Genomic DNA, 13823 nt, shown 5'->3' with positions numbered 1-13823 from the left:
GCTAAAAGGCTCAAGCCTCCAAAGTTTTCAAAAGCCCTTTTTACTTCATAGATTTTCCCTTTGCCAATCCCGGTAGCTCTGCTTCGTGCAGAGCGTTGTGTTGAGAAATAGTATTGAGTCGGCCAGGGTACCCTGCCAGGTTCGGGACTCGGGCATGCAAGGTTCTAAGCTCCGACTGAAAAGCCGCAATTGTTCATGCAATTGGGTAAATCATTAGAACGGATATCCAACTGGACTGCACAAAAAGTAGGATATAGAGCAAATTTCGACATTCGATTAATAATTTGCATCAGATTCAAATATAAGACAAGACATCAGACTAGATTCTGTTTTAAGTAAACACTGTTTGGGTTTGGAATTGAATTTGGATCAAATATAGTTTTAAATAAATATATTATACTCAATATATAGTTTGGATTTTTTTGAAAAACAGATTCTGATTCGTTAATCTAAAAATCAGATTCAGGTTATAAACCCAAATTCAGATATGGCATAGATTTTTCTTCATCCGAATTCGAGTGTGAATAGAAATCCATATGTTGGGATTAGAATGAGTTTAGACATTAAGTATAAGTAAACATGATTGGGATTGTTTACCAGTTTTGCGCACGTATGGTAGTGTTGTTTCATGGTCCTTCTTTACTATGAGAATCTTCTTCATGATTTAATTGTGCTGGAAACGGGAACCGGTCGCATAAAGATCCGTAATACACTGTTGGAGGCATGTGTAGGCTGGTGTGTGCAATTATCTATAACAACCCACAAAAATTGTGTTGTTTCTACATTGAAACTTCCCGGATTTTTTTATTTGTTTTGATATGAGTAGCTTTAAAGATTAAAAGTTAAATGTGTTAGTCTCCACTAACCTGAAATTTTTGGCTCCACCAATGTTGTACCAGTTGTGCCTTCAAATTGTGTATGCTTGTTTGGCTGTTTTTGAGTTTTGCCTTCAAATCGTGTGTGATTGTTTGGCTGTTTTTGTAAGTTGCTGATTGTCTACATTCGTAGCCTTAATTATCAAACTAGAGCGATCTACCACCTACAGAAAACCACCATACATTATACTTTCAACTATTGTAAATCAATTGTTTGGCATAAGGAACATTGTCATTGTTTCATGAATCTTTTCCAAATATTAAGATATATTGATAGACTATTTGAACAAGGATTCCATGAATTTGTCTCAATATTTATGGTAGATTTATGAAACACTCACACATTGTTCTTCATATTAAAGAACAGTTTATTACTATACTCACTGTCAAACAGCCCCATAAGAGCTTGAATTAAGTCATTCTTCCAACTCAGTAACAAATAGGCTGGCTAGGACATGATATTTTGATTGTCAGTTTACCCTAACGTAAAAAAACATAGTGATAATGCGAAATTTACTTAATAGTTCATGAAGTTAACATTCTTAATTTCGCATCTGTGACTGGTACTGCCCCGGTCCATTACGTAAATAGTCCGGTCTAAGCCCGGGCTTAGAGTCGATTTTTTACCCGAGCCCAGCCGGAATGCCCAATTATATTTGCAAGGTAACCAAATAATAAAACAATAATATGTGAATACTATGATCACTCCCTAAATTTTTGTGTAATTATATGTTCAATTCAAGGATGACTAATCTGTCTGCTAATTAAGTACTCAGCAATGAACCAACATTTAATGAGAAATAAGATAGAGGGAGATGCCGAGTTCTGAATACAGTTTACTCTATGGATGCAATCTTAATTAACGTGGAAACCATTATTAACTTTTAAAACGGTGATGCTTTTATAGGAACATGTAAATAAGATTTTATAAGCTTTCAAGATGATCGATCTGATTATTATTATTTTTGTATCGCAAACTCACCTTATATGTCCAAAAGATATGACTTTTGTGTGAATTTTTTAGGTTTTTAAGCATGTGGTGTTATTTGGGTAACTACTTTTTTTTTAGAAAATTATTAAAAATATATTCATTTTTGTGTCTGATCTTTTGTTTGGACCTCGTCGTATCTGCAGATCTAAGAGATGGTGTTTCCTTTGAACATCGTGGTTTTTTGTGTTCTTACTGGCATAAGTAGACCATGAAAAATAATGTACTTTTTAGGCAAGACTTTTCAACCTTGGCGCTGATGTGACTGTTAATGTGAAGAAGTCTAGATTCACTCACCACTTTTGTTTGTGTTTATTGTTTGTCTTGTCATCTATAAGTTGTAACGAATTCGTATCTCTCCTCTTCTCTCGTTCTCTTTATCTGAAATCACATTACCATCTAACCAAGACTGTCCATATAAAGCACATGGATGATTTCAATTAGATAACAAAATTGTCCATAGTTTTTTTCTTTTTATTTTTTTCTTATTAGATCGGACGATGTATATTAGATGGTTGAGTGACTCTAAAAAGCTATAGTCACCATTTAATTTTCATAATATATATATAAAACAGATAAATGATTGAGAGAAAAAGAAGAAAAAAAATTAAACTAACATTAGATGACAAAAATTTTTTTCTTTTTCTTTTTCTCTTAACTGTCCATCATATTGGATGAGACGGTGTATATATATATATATATATATATATATATATATATATATATATGATTGAAAGAAAAAAAGAAAAGAAATGTAAACTAACATTAGATGATGAAAATGTCCATCGTCTATTTATTTTTATTTTTCTCTTAACTGTCTATCATATTGGATCAGTTATAAGGCAGCCTACATCCATCTTATAAATCTAATCTTGTCCAATCTTCTAATCAAACTGGCCATTAACATATAAAATAAAAGTTATTGATCTCATGTTTTATGATGTTTTAGTTTTAATATTTGTTATATTTTAATATTAAACGTATACTAGTTGATAATTTTTCAGATGTCGTCCAAAACCCTTAGCGCGTTTATTCTTGTCAAAATTTCACTTAAAATGAGGTTTTACAAAAATATCTCTTAAATGATTTTAAAACACTTTTTTTTTTTATTTCCTTAGTTCCAAAGGCAAGAAAGGCGATACGTGATAGGTTTTTTTGAAGTCAATAATAGGTTTTTGACATCGTGCTTTTGACAAAAGTGAAGCTTTGTACAATATAACCTTCCACTCTCAAAAAGGCTATTACCATACATAGTAAATTCAAATAAGAACTAAAAACTTTAAGTAAATTATACTCAAAGTAATGTAAACCCAAAACTGTTACATGAAAATGGCATATGCATTATTTTTTCCATGTCATAAAAGTATATTTCTATTAATTTTTTAATTTTTAATGGCAAATAAATATATTAAGAAAGCATCATAATCTTTAAAGGGGGTGTTTGGATAACACTCTCCTCTAACCAAATTTTGTAAAAACTTGGTTTTAGTTTCTGACATAAGTTTGAAACATTTTTTTTAGAAACAAAATTTTGTTAAATTTTGTTAAATTCGAACTGTCTTCAAACTTCATTTTAGAAACAAAATTATATTTTATTGCAAAAGTCTAAATTTAGAATGTCATCAAAACATTCTGAAAAACACTTTCATTCATAAAAAAATTGCAAGTAATAACAGTCACGGTCACCGGGACCAGCTGGATATGCCAAAAGGGTGGTTCGCCTTTTTCAAAACCTTTGGTCCACTGTTGCCTTTTGTTGAGGTTTAAGTGAGTAGCCACATAAAACATGTTTTTTTTGGTAAAAAAACAAAAAATGCTATAAATTAAATAGCCGTTTAAAACTTAAAAAAAACACTTTTTTTTCACGAAAAGAACATGTTTTTAATGCTTTTTTAATGAATTTTTTCACTTTTTTCAGTTTTTTAATGCTAAACGGTTTTTAATTTTATTTTTTTATTTGCTGCAAATCTACTTATCTTTTGATGTTTGTGTTATTAGTTTCCCACTTATTTTATTTTTTCTTTATTTTAGCTTTTTAAAATTTTTAAAAATTAATCATATTTTTCCTGTTTTTTTCAAGCTTGCGGTATTATACCCGAGAAAACCTTACCGTTTAAAACTTTGACACGTTATTTGTGACTATCCGTTTAACAAACAATAAAATTTTAGAAAAATGATCAAAATTCAGTTAATAATGAGCGAATAATAGACTAGTTATCTCTATGTTGATAAATACGCACTCAACATTTTTAAATAAATCGTCAAACATTAATCGCTTCTAAACAAACAACATTAAAGTAAAGCGGTTTATAAATTAACCTCTTTAAATATCAAATCAATGTTTCTTAAGAGAAATGAATAAAAGGGGAGTCATGCTAATTTTAATTTTCTTTGTATCGACCCAATTTTAACGGATGTATTCGACAACTTCTATTCTCATGAAGAGCGAGGGCTTTTTGTTTCAGAGAAGATAAAGATAAATTTGAGGTATAGCTTTGTAAATTGTCGCTTTCATTGACGGAGTCACATGATAGCTGCTGACCACATCAACATCACAAACTTTATTTATGTTTGCATTAATAATTTAACATATTTAATTGTTTATATATATATAAGTGCCCTTAAAAGCATTATAGTTATTGAATTAATGTTCCTTACGACCAAAATTTCTAACTCCGCAATTGTTATCTCTCTATTTTATTTTTTACTGTGTAGGTGATAACATCTGCAAGTTGGCATTACCTGATCTATTTACGAACACAATATTTTTCAGCATTTCAAATCTCAAGGTTAAGAAAATTATTTGAACCGGAAATGCGACCGGAATTATCTCGTTTATGCGATCAAATTCAACTGAAGGAGCCCAAGATAAAAAGATGCAATGACATTCACAATCTTTTACTGGATCCCAATATGAAAGCGTTGCCTCCGTTCACATTTCAAGCTACCATCTTCTTCTCTCGTAGACTTGGACCTTTGAATCACTTAAATTGGATTTTCTCTTCATTTTTGAGAGGACAGGAAGTTTACAACCCACGACCACCTGAAAAGCCGCCGGAGCGGAAGTCTTCCTTTGTTTCCAAGGTCTTGCTGCTCTTGCATGAATAAAATACGATGAAGCTATCAATTAAATTATCACAACCTCAGTATTTACAATTAGTCTAGAAAAAATAACACAATAAAATCGAATTAACTGCACGATTTCTACGTATACAGGTTGCTCAACCGGCTATGCTTGAGGTTACTTCTGGAAGCCAGCAAAAATGGCGTGTCGCCATTAATGAATGAGAGCATCAGTTCCATAGATTCTGTTCACACTCTAATGTCAGAGGCCAAGCAGGTACCTGCCCTTCGTCCACCGGCAACCACCCTTCCAGACGCCGCCCCTGAGGCTTTTCTTCCATGAACACGTCTCCTCCCCATGAAACCTCTGCCACAATTCCGTCGAATTTCATCAACCAAACCTACCTAATAGTTCACACCTTTCCTCCCCATAAAAGCTTCTTCGTGTTCGATCGCATTCATAACCACACACCAACCAATACGTAGAAAGACAACTTTGTTGGCATAATTAGAACAAGCCAGACCCATACAAAAGGAGGCATCAAAGAGAAATCCTATCCTCTGCGACCTTTCTTCCCCCCTTCTTGCCATCTGTAGATCGTGGTAAGCAACTCTCTCTCTCTCTGTCTTCCAAGTGTAATCTTCATAAGTGTTATCCTTCAGCATATTGTCTTGTTTTATCCTTGTTTTTTTTCTGTCACTTGTTCGCGTTGTTACTCTGTTTGATTTTTAAATGATTAGTCATTAGACCTTCTATGTGTACTCTTTTTTTATTGGGGAAACCCAAGAGGGATGCACTATATCTGGATTGCTGGTTTTGATCTTGTGGTATCCAAGCTCTCCTTTTGATCGAAAAACTGAAGTGGGTCTGTTAACTTATTTTGTTTTGTGACCTCAAACTGTTCTGTCTTATTACTGTTCAGACGTTGGGTTTGGATTCGGAGGTGCCATTTTTTTCAAAACCATTTTTTATATTATTCTTTTTCTCATTGGATAATGATAAGGGCGATAGTTTTTAACATAATCTTTTTCTTTTAACGCTTAATATCATACCGTCTTCGTTGATCTGTGCTGGAGGGGATATTATACCGTTTTCGTTGGTCTACTGGCTGCATATTAACTGCGGCTTCCCCTTCTGCTCCTGATATTTTACTGCCTTGCTGCTTTTGTCGCGTGAATCGATCTTTGTGTTTCTTCTAGATATGTTTGTGAATTGGGTTGCTCCTGTTCTCATCCTGGGTTTCGCCATTGTGCTAGCGTTATTCGTACTTCCACTGTCAGAGAAATCCCCAACGATGGCAGAAGACAGCTCTCAAGCCCCCAGCTCCGTTTATGATTTCACAGTGAAGGTATGGAACGGAATCACTTCTTCTTGCAAAGGTTGTCTTGGATTGAATTTCTCTGCGTAATTGTTGTCTATCGCCTCAAGAATTCTTCATTCCTCTTCTTTTCTGGAAATGGCGTTCGAGTTTGTGGAAGCTGGCATCCTTATGATTAAACCGATACCTGACTGGTTGATCAGGTTATGCTATTACCACATCCACATGAGGAAAATAAAGATGTGCATGTGGCAGTGGCCTCATTTATCCTTTTCCTTCCGATATGTGTGATTTCTAGTTGGACAAGATCTATACCACGGGATTAGGTGTTACTGGAAAACTGCAAATTTCTGAGTTCTTTTGTTTTTTTCTATTAAACAAAAAATGATGAGACTGCACTGAATGGGGAATTGGGTACTCCGTTCCTGATTTATGTTGACCGGGGGTGATGATTTATAGTGTCACCTGATCCCACCACAGATTCAATTTTCTCTATTATTCTGTTCAACATCTTTTGCTCAACTACCTCCACATAAATTAAACATATTTTGCTCGTTGTTCTTTCTATTCTTGGTCTCTCTGCTACAGTATTTCACTATTATTATCTTGTGTTGGTTTATGCTGAGCACAGGATATTAAAGGAAATGATGTGAGCCTGGCCACTTACAGAGGAAAAGTTCTTCTGATAGTCAATGTTGCTTCTATGTGGTAATTGACCTTAGGCGCTCATCCCTTTTATTATCTTTCTCCTTTCGCATCTCCGACACCTGAATTATTTTGCTTTGATTTTGGTGACAAATGGAATTGACTATTTATGAAATTGTTTTGATTTTGTTTGTACACACGCATGTATGTATGTGTATATATATTTCAAACTGTCAAGTTGGTCATCCATAAGCAGAATTGTATAGGTTCCTGTTGCTGCACCTGTGTGACACAGGCCTTATTCTTCCATTTTCCTTCATTACTCTCGTCACGTGATGGTGAGAGAGCCTCAGTGCTGTAGTTGGGGAAGATTAGTTGATACTTGGTCCTATTTTATGCTTTCTTCTGCAGCCATGGAGCTTAAGTTCAGCGGCACTAAATTGTCTAATGTTTCTATAACTTGATGAACACAGCAAGTGCATTGTCAATGTGTCAGATATTCACTCGTACCTGTTAAGAAAGATAATGGATTCTATCTTCATGATACAAATACATTCATGAGAGTCACCATTTATTGTGCCCTAAATTCTCATGAAATTCTAAGAGAGAGGCTCTGAGCAAATAGTTTCATCAAACAATTGCACATGGTAGTTCTTTCTCTATGAAATATTGTTGAAATATCTCTTACCATTGGAGTTCTTTTGTCAATGACTGGGTGCCCGTTTATTCTTGGCTTGCATGGTAATCTGATGCGAGGGTATTAAACTTGCTCTAAAAGTTTACACATTAGTGTAAGTGCATAATTCAGCAGAGTTAAAGTTTGACAATATTCACTGGCTGGTTATATTAGTATCTTTGAATCACAATGGGGAATTTATTTTTCATGGAAAGTTTAGGAATTCAAAAAATTAAAAGTTAACAGAAAATACAAAAAAGTAAATCTTCTGCTAATTTACATAAACTTTAAAAGTTCAAAATATTAAAAAGCATGTTAAAAGAAGCTTAAAGTATGTTAAAAATTTTAAATGTTCTAAAAATATTTTTTTATGGAAAAAGCACAAAGAAAAGATTGTGTTTTCGTTTAGTGCTTTTTCCAATGTATCATGATTCTTCCCTTTGTTTTCCTTTACTTTTCCTTCTCCCGTCTTTTAAAAAAAATGTTAGTTATTGCTTAGCTCTCTAAAAGTTAGTCTTCCTAGAATGATCTTGATATTTGATAAGGATCAATACCCTGCACACTTTGCATGTGGCTGTTGAAGGATTGCAGCCCATGCCAATGGCTGCAGGGTGTGGGCCCGAGACTTCTCAGGAAAACATAGATGCATCCATGTGACATAAATTGCTGCTAACCAAAACCATAACCCCTTTCAACAATGACACAAAAGATAATGTCTTAATGTTAAAACAGTAGTTTCTAAAGTTAGAAAAGTGGTATTTCAGGATCACTTATTCATATATTTATACTGAAAAGGCTGAAAATGTGAATGGATTATGTATATAAGAACTATGATCATTTTGCTCTGACTAAATACTTGAATTGAACCACTAGGTCTTTTACATTTTGAAAATGTGATTGGTTTTGCCTTTTTGAGGTCTCATAGTATCAATGGTATTACATGGCAACTTCTTTCAACCTGATTCAGACAAGATAATGATCAACTCCTAGTAATGTAATATGATATTTCCTCTCTGACTCTTGTAGTTATAATGATGTACTGGTTAATTAATGTCCTTTTTATGCATGCAGTGGACTGACAAACTCAAACTACAAGGAACTCAATGTTCTGTATGAGAAGTATAAAGGCCAAGGTGAGTTGGTGCCTTGTGCTGAGGACCTTTATCTGATTATTATTATTTATGTGGCATTTCATTTCATGGTTGTTAGGCCTTTGCAAAATATAGTGCATCATTTAATGTCATTGTCAATATGCTCTTTCTAGGATTTGAGATCTTGGCATTTCCCTGCAATCAGTTTGCTGGTCAAGAACCAGGCAGCAATGAAGAGATCGTTGAAGTTGCTTGTACTAGGTTCAAGGCTGAATTTCCCATCTTTGACAAGGTAATTAGGACTAGTAGCATTCTATTTCATGTCATCTCATCAACGGAGGCTGTAATTCTAGGAGCTACTTTTGGTGTGGCATTCATATAGTGAACCATTTGCTTGAAAAATTGAAATTTTAAAATCTCTCGTCCTTCTTCCACAATGAGTTCGTACGTGGTAACAAGGAGTTTGAAATTAAGGGGAACAATGTAACATGTTCATCATTTGACTTTAGACATTTATTAGCTAGAAAAACTTCGATTGAAATGCTGAAATCCACAGTCACCAATTTTTCTCCTGCCATATTAAACACCTACTGAGCTGTTATGGATGAAACAAAATGCATTCTCTTGAGAACCACCATAATTTTCATCTCCCTCCACATGTGCATTTTATTTTTGTGGACTATAATTGTTGCACCATATTGACCAATTTCTACCTCTAGTCAATTATGAATCCTGATATAGGTTCTTACTTTAAGGATCTGATAGATGATTGTATTGCACGGTTTTTTCTTGTTTCACATATCGACAGGTGGAAGTGAACGGCAAGAATGCAGCTCCAGTCTATAAGTTCCTTAAAACACAGAAAGGTGGGATATTCGGTGATGGCATCAAGTGGAATTTCACCAAGTTCTTGGTGAACAAAGATGGAAAGGTTGTCGAGAGATATGCACCAACCACATCTCCCATGAAGATCGAGGTTTGCATGCCATTTCATATTGTTGGTTCTTGTTTGGATCGCATACTTACCGCTACAGAGGGAGCTCATGATTTTCTTTTTTCTGTAATGTTACCATTTTTGCAGAAGGACATCCTGAATCTGCTGGGAGCTTCGTAACTTTCTTGTGATTGATGATATCCTGAGTCTGACTACTTTCCACTCTGGATAAATCCTTTTCTTTTCTCTTTGTTCTCTTCAGAAAATACTGTTGCCAGTCCTTGTAATGATGGGGCATCTTAAAGTGTGGACTTAGTTATTGCATTTTGCCTTTTCTGGCATATGCCTAAATACATAAAGTTTGCATAGACCATCTTCTATCTTCTCAAGCATACTTTCCTGTATTTGCACCCTCTAGCACGTGCATGCACCTGCAAGCTTACACATGAACAAGCATAGTTCAGGCTTGTTACTCAGATTTTTTTTGGGTGCCCAACTAACTTTGTTCTGTCTTAACCTGACATGATGGACAATTTCAATCTCCAGTTAAAGACAAGGAATTTTTAATGCAGGTCGATACTTCTCAGCTCTGTTTGGGACAAGAAATTAGGTGGAATGTTTAATAGGATAACCAAATCTGTCCTCTCTTGCTCGGTTTGTGCCTGACATCCTTGTTTTGGATGTATTGAGAAAACATAAAATTGGACATCTTTTGGAACAAGAACAGATCCTATCCTCCACATTGAAAGATGGATCTTTTTTCTCTTGGAGAGTCTCACCACATAAATACTCTTGGATGTGATCATTTTAACACGTAATTGGGATTTTATAAGGATTAGACAGTCTAATTTTTTTTATATTCTATAGTTAATAAAATATTATTTGTGTAAATCTGAAGAAACTTTTCCGGGAATGATCTATGAGTATGAGGTGGAGATGTACAGTTCTTTTATTAGTCATGCTTCTTATTACGGGTGGAGAAAGCTCTGTCTTTTTCCAGACTAAAGGCTTTCAATGTGTATTTTCGTAAGTTGAATGTACATTTTTGAATAGTAAAACTGGAAAAAGTTACCATTTGACGTAAGAATTTTTGTGTTATTGAAACCGCTAACTATCAATGTACCTTCTCTTTCTTCTGCTCAGTTTAACTGGAATAACGGGTGAATTGGTGCATTCGTTGATTCAAATTCGAGTGTTGTGGATCACCATAAAATGGCAAAAAATAAATTTCAGTAAGTGGGAAGATGAAGTGGGTCGGTTTAACGTTTCTGTGCAAACGGAAGCTTAACAGCAATTGACACAATTCTCTTCTTGAAAAAATTGGACAGGAAATGTCCAATAAACAGTAGTTGCAGAATTAAACCAACACAAATTACTCCTAAAAAATTGGATCTAATGGTAGTTGAATTCTTTAGGATGTAAGTAAGAGTGACGAGGAAAATAATGCATTAGGAAGAAGCGATGTGAATTACATGCAAAATTTTGTATGATTGGATCTTGATGGAACTGAGGAGGTTCTAATTGATTTATCTGTCTTACATTTTGACGGTTAAAAAATCGATCATTGATCATAAATGCTGGAGAAAGCCGGGAATGAACAGGATCCGACCCGTTTATGTCCACCGCCATAAACGGGCATACAGTGGGATTTCTGGGGAAGTTTCTTTTTGCAAACTCAAATTCAATCTCTCTCTCTCTCTCTCTCTCTCTCGCTCGTCTTTCTCCTAATTTTCCTGAAAATCTTGAATCAAACCATGAAGTCCATCTGTACAAACTTCCGATTATTCAATCAAACGAAGATGGACGAACTTGGGAGTTCGACGTCAGTTCCTTCCACCTTACTCACCATCGCGCGATTCGCCTCTGAAGGTACAATCTCATCAAGAATGGTTCCTTTTGAGATCCGTATGTTTCTTAAAATTGATCTCGCCAGCGGTTTCATGGGGCATCAGTGTCATGACGACGAGAGACAGAATCGATTCCGTGATCGCTCAGCCCATTCAACTCCATCGACCTGCTCTTCTCAATGATCCATCGCCAGAAATTTCATGTTATATTATGCAAGATTTGTTTATCATTTTTATTTAAAATAATAGTTTATGATATTTTAATATTTTTATGTAGGTTTTTTTTTGCTTTTTTCTATTTATCCATAACATTTGGATTTGCATATTTTTATGAACTTTAGATCATAAACTTTGTGCTATGTTTTATTAGTATTTTTACTTTTGTTTTTCACTTTTATTAAATACACATTTGAGAGTTCAAACACAATTTTTTCAAGCTATAAAAATTCAAAAAGATCGTAGGGATTTTGACTCTTAATTCGTTCTATATTTTGTGTTGATTTTCTTTTTATAGATGTTATCATTATTGGCATTTTTTATTTTTTGATTAAAATCTTATTTTTTAATCTTTTTGGCCATGATTTTTTGTGTGTAAGTCTTTTTGCAAGCTTTTGAGTATTTTTTTTGTTGGATATTTCTTTTTGTTTTCTGTAACTCATATAGATATTTTTTTTGTTTGCAAATTCGCATTAATTTATTTTTAAAGCTTGACAAAACATTTTGGACTTGAGTGTTCCTGAAATTTTAAAAAATTAATATTATGGTACATTATTTTATTTGTGTTTTTTTTTAAAACATGCTCTTTTCCATTTGTCAACCTTTTTTGAACCTTAATGAACTTTTAATTTTTTAAATAGTGAGTTGAGACCTTTCTATCAGTACCTTTATGGGATTATAATATCAGGCCAAAGATTATTGTTTACTTTTATATTTCAAGTTTCTCATATGCAGTAAGTTTCTTTAAAAAAAAGAAGAAGAAATTCTCAATTAGATCTAACATTTTAACTTCTAATCTCCAAGGGCTACTCATATGAAAACAATAAAATATATTAATATTGAAATAAACTAATTTTTTATGCTGAATTGCACACACCAGCCTACACGTCCCTATGCCACTACTAAGTAGGGGTGAACACAAGCCGAGTCGAGCTCGAGGTCAGCGAGCTCGAGCTCAGTTTAACTAATGAAACCTCTAGCTTGAGAATAGCTTGACAGAAGTAGCTCAAGCTCGACTCGATTAAGGCTCGAAAAACTTGTTTGAATACATGAATCATTATTTTGCCATAAATCGAGCTCGACTCGATGAAGGCTCGACAAAATTGTATGAGCTTTTGTAAAAACTTACATAATTAATTAATTTTAATATACTTATTTTTTAATAAAAAAATGAGTCAGATATTTAAAAAATCACTACATCATTTTTTAGCCAAGTAGAGCTTTAACGATTCTAGTTCAATTAACTCGAACTCGACTCAATTATTTGAACGAGTCGATTCATGAGTTCGAGCTGGAGTCTTTATGCAAATGACTTAGCTCAAACTTGTTCACGAGTCGAGCTCGAGTACTATGTTGTTCACCCCTACTATTAAGAGTTGGGAAAATTGGCTAAAAGAAATGAGGTTGAAGAAACTCAATGGCGACCATACGAGTCGTCCTTATCTATGGAATCTTGGCTTTCTTCGAGGATGAGCTTGTGAGACACCAAAATAGAGTAGACAAAATTTCTTCCACGCTTTCTTTTGACAGTGGGTAAGGGAGAGTAATAAAAACTTGAAGGTAAACTTATTTTGTCTCCTTTATGCTTTAACTTCTACGTCTAATTCATGCGTTTTGAATTTTATGGGTGAATTGGTTTTTAGAGTTGAACTTTTCAAATTACATAGGAGTTGGAGATGGATTTGGGTTGTTTGAAAGAAAGAATAATTGGGTTCAAATGTGATCTAAATCTGCGCCCCAATCGAACGTGATTAAGAACTTAAGATATCTTGATTCTGTTTCCGGTGGGATCTGAATTCGGTATGCAGTGCACATTCATAAACGAATTCAAATCCTTACAGAATATTCTGTCTCGATCATATGTTAGCCGAACTCGAATGTGAGTTTGAAAGAAAAATTTGAATCAGTGTTCGAACGTGAATTGAATTAGATAATATGTGATTAAGTTAAGTGCATTGAAGACCGGAATGGTCATGAATTCGAACCATTTACAGCATCCGCCATTAGAGCTGCAGCAGCACACTGTTAAAATTAAGACGTGAACATTCCAAAGGAGCCGATCGGGACTCGAAGAAATGAAAGAGGACCACGAGCACGAGGTGAAGGCCGTCACGTGAACATTCCGAAACAGCTGGACTTGAGGGTTTTTTTTTTTTTTTTGTAAAAAAG

At 34.3% G+C, this 13823-nt stretch overlaps 1 protein-coding gene across 1 annotated transcript; it reads left to right on the top strand.

Annotated features, from left to right (window-relative positions):
• The first annotated feature begins 5108 nt into the window (after positions 1 to 5108).
• On the top strand, positions 5109 to 9964 carry LOC116251448 (probable phospholipid hydroperoxide glutathione peroxidase). The gene is made up of 7 exons (XM_031625733.2): positions 5109 to 5529; positions 6184 to 6275; positions 6877 to 6953; positions 8638 to 8699; positions 8831 to 8949; positions 9466 to 9633; positions 9739 to 9964. Exons 2-7 carry the CDS (start codon positions 6222 to 6224, stop codon positions 9769 to 9771), a joined length of 513 nt encoding a protein of 170 aa, XP_031481593.1. The 5' UTR covers positions 5109 to 5529; positions 6184 to 6221; the 3' UTR covers positions 9772 to 9964.
• The last annotated feature ends 3859 nt before the right edge of the window (positions 9965 to 13823 follow it).

The sequence above is a fragment of the Nymphaea colorata genome, chromosome 3 (assembly GCF_008831285.2).
Source record: "Nymphaea colorata isolate Beijing-Zhang1983 chromosome 3, ASM883128v2, whole genome shotgun sequence".
Classification (NCBI taxonomy): domain Eukaryota; kingdom Viridiplantae; phylum Streptophyta; class Magnoliopsida; order Nymphaeales; family Nymphaeaceae; genus Nymphaea; species Nymphaea colorata.
The sequence above is the reverse complement of the archived record's forward strand: the minus strand, read 5'-3'. Positions and strand labels throughout refer to the sequence as shown.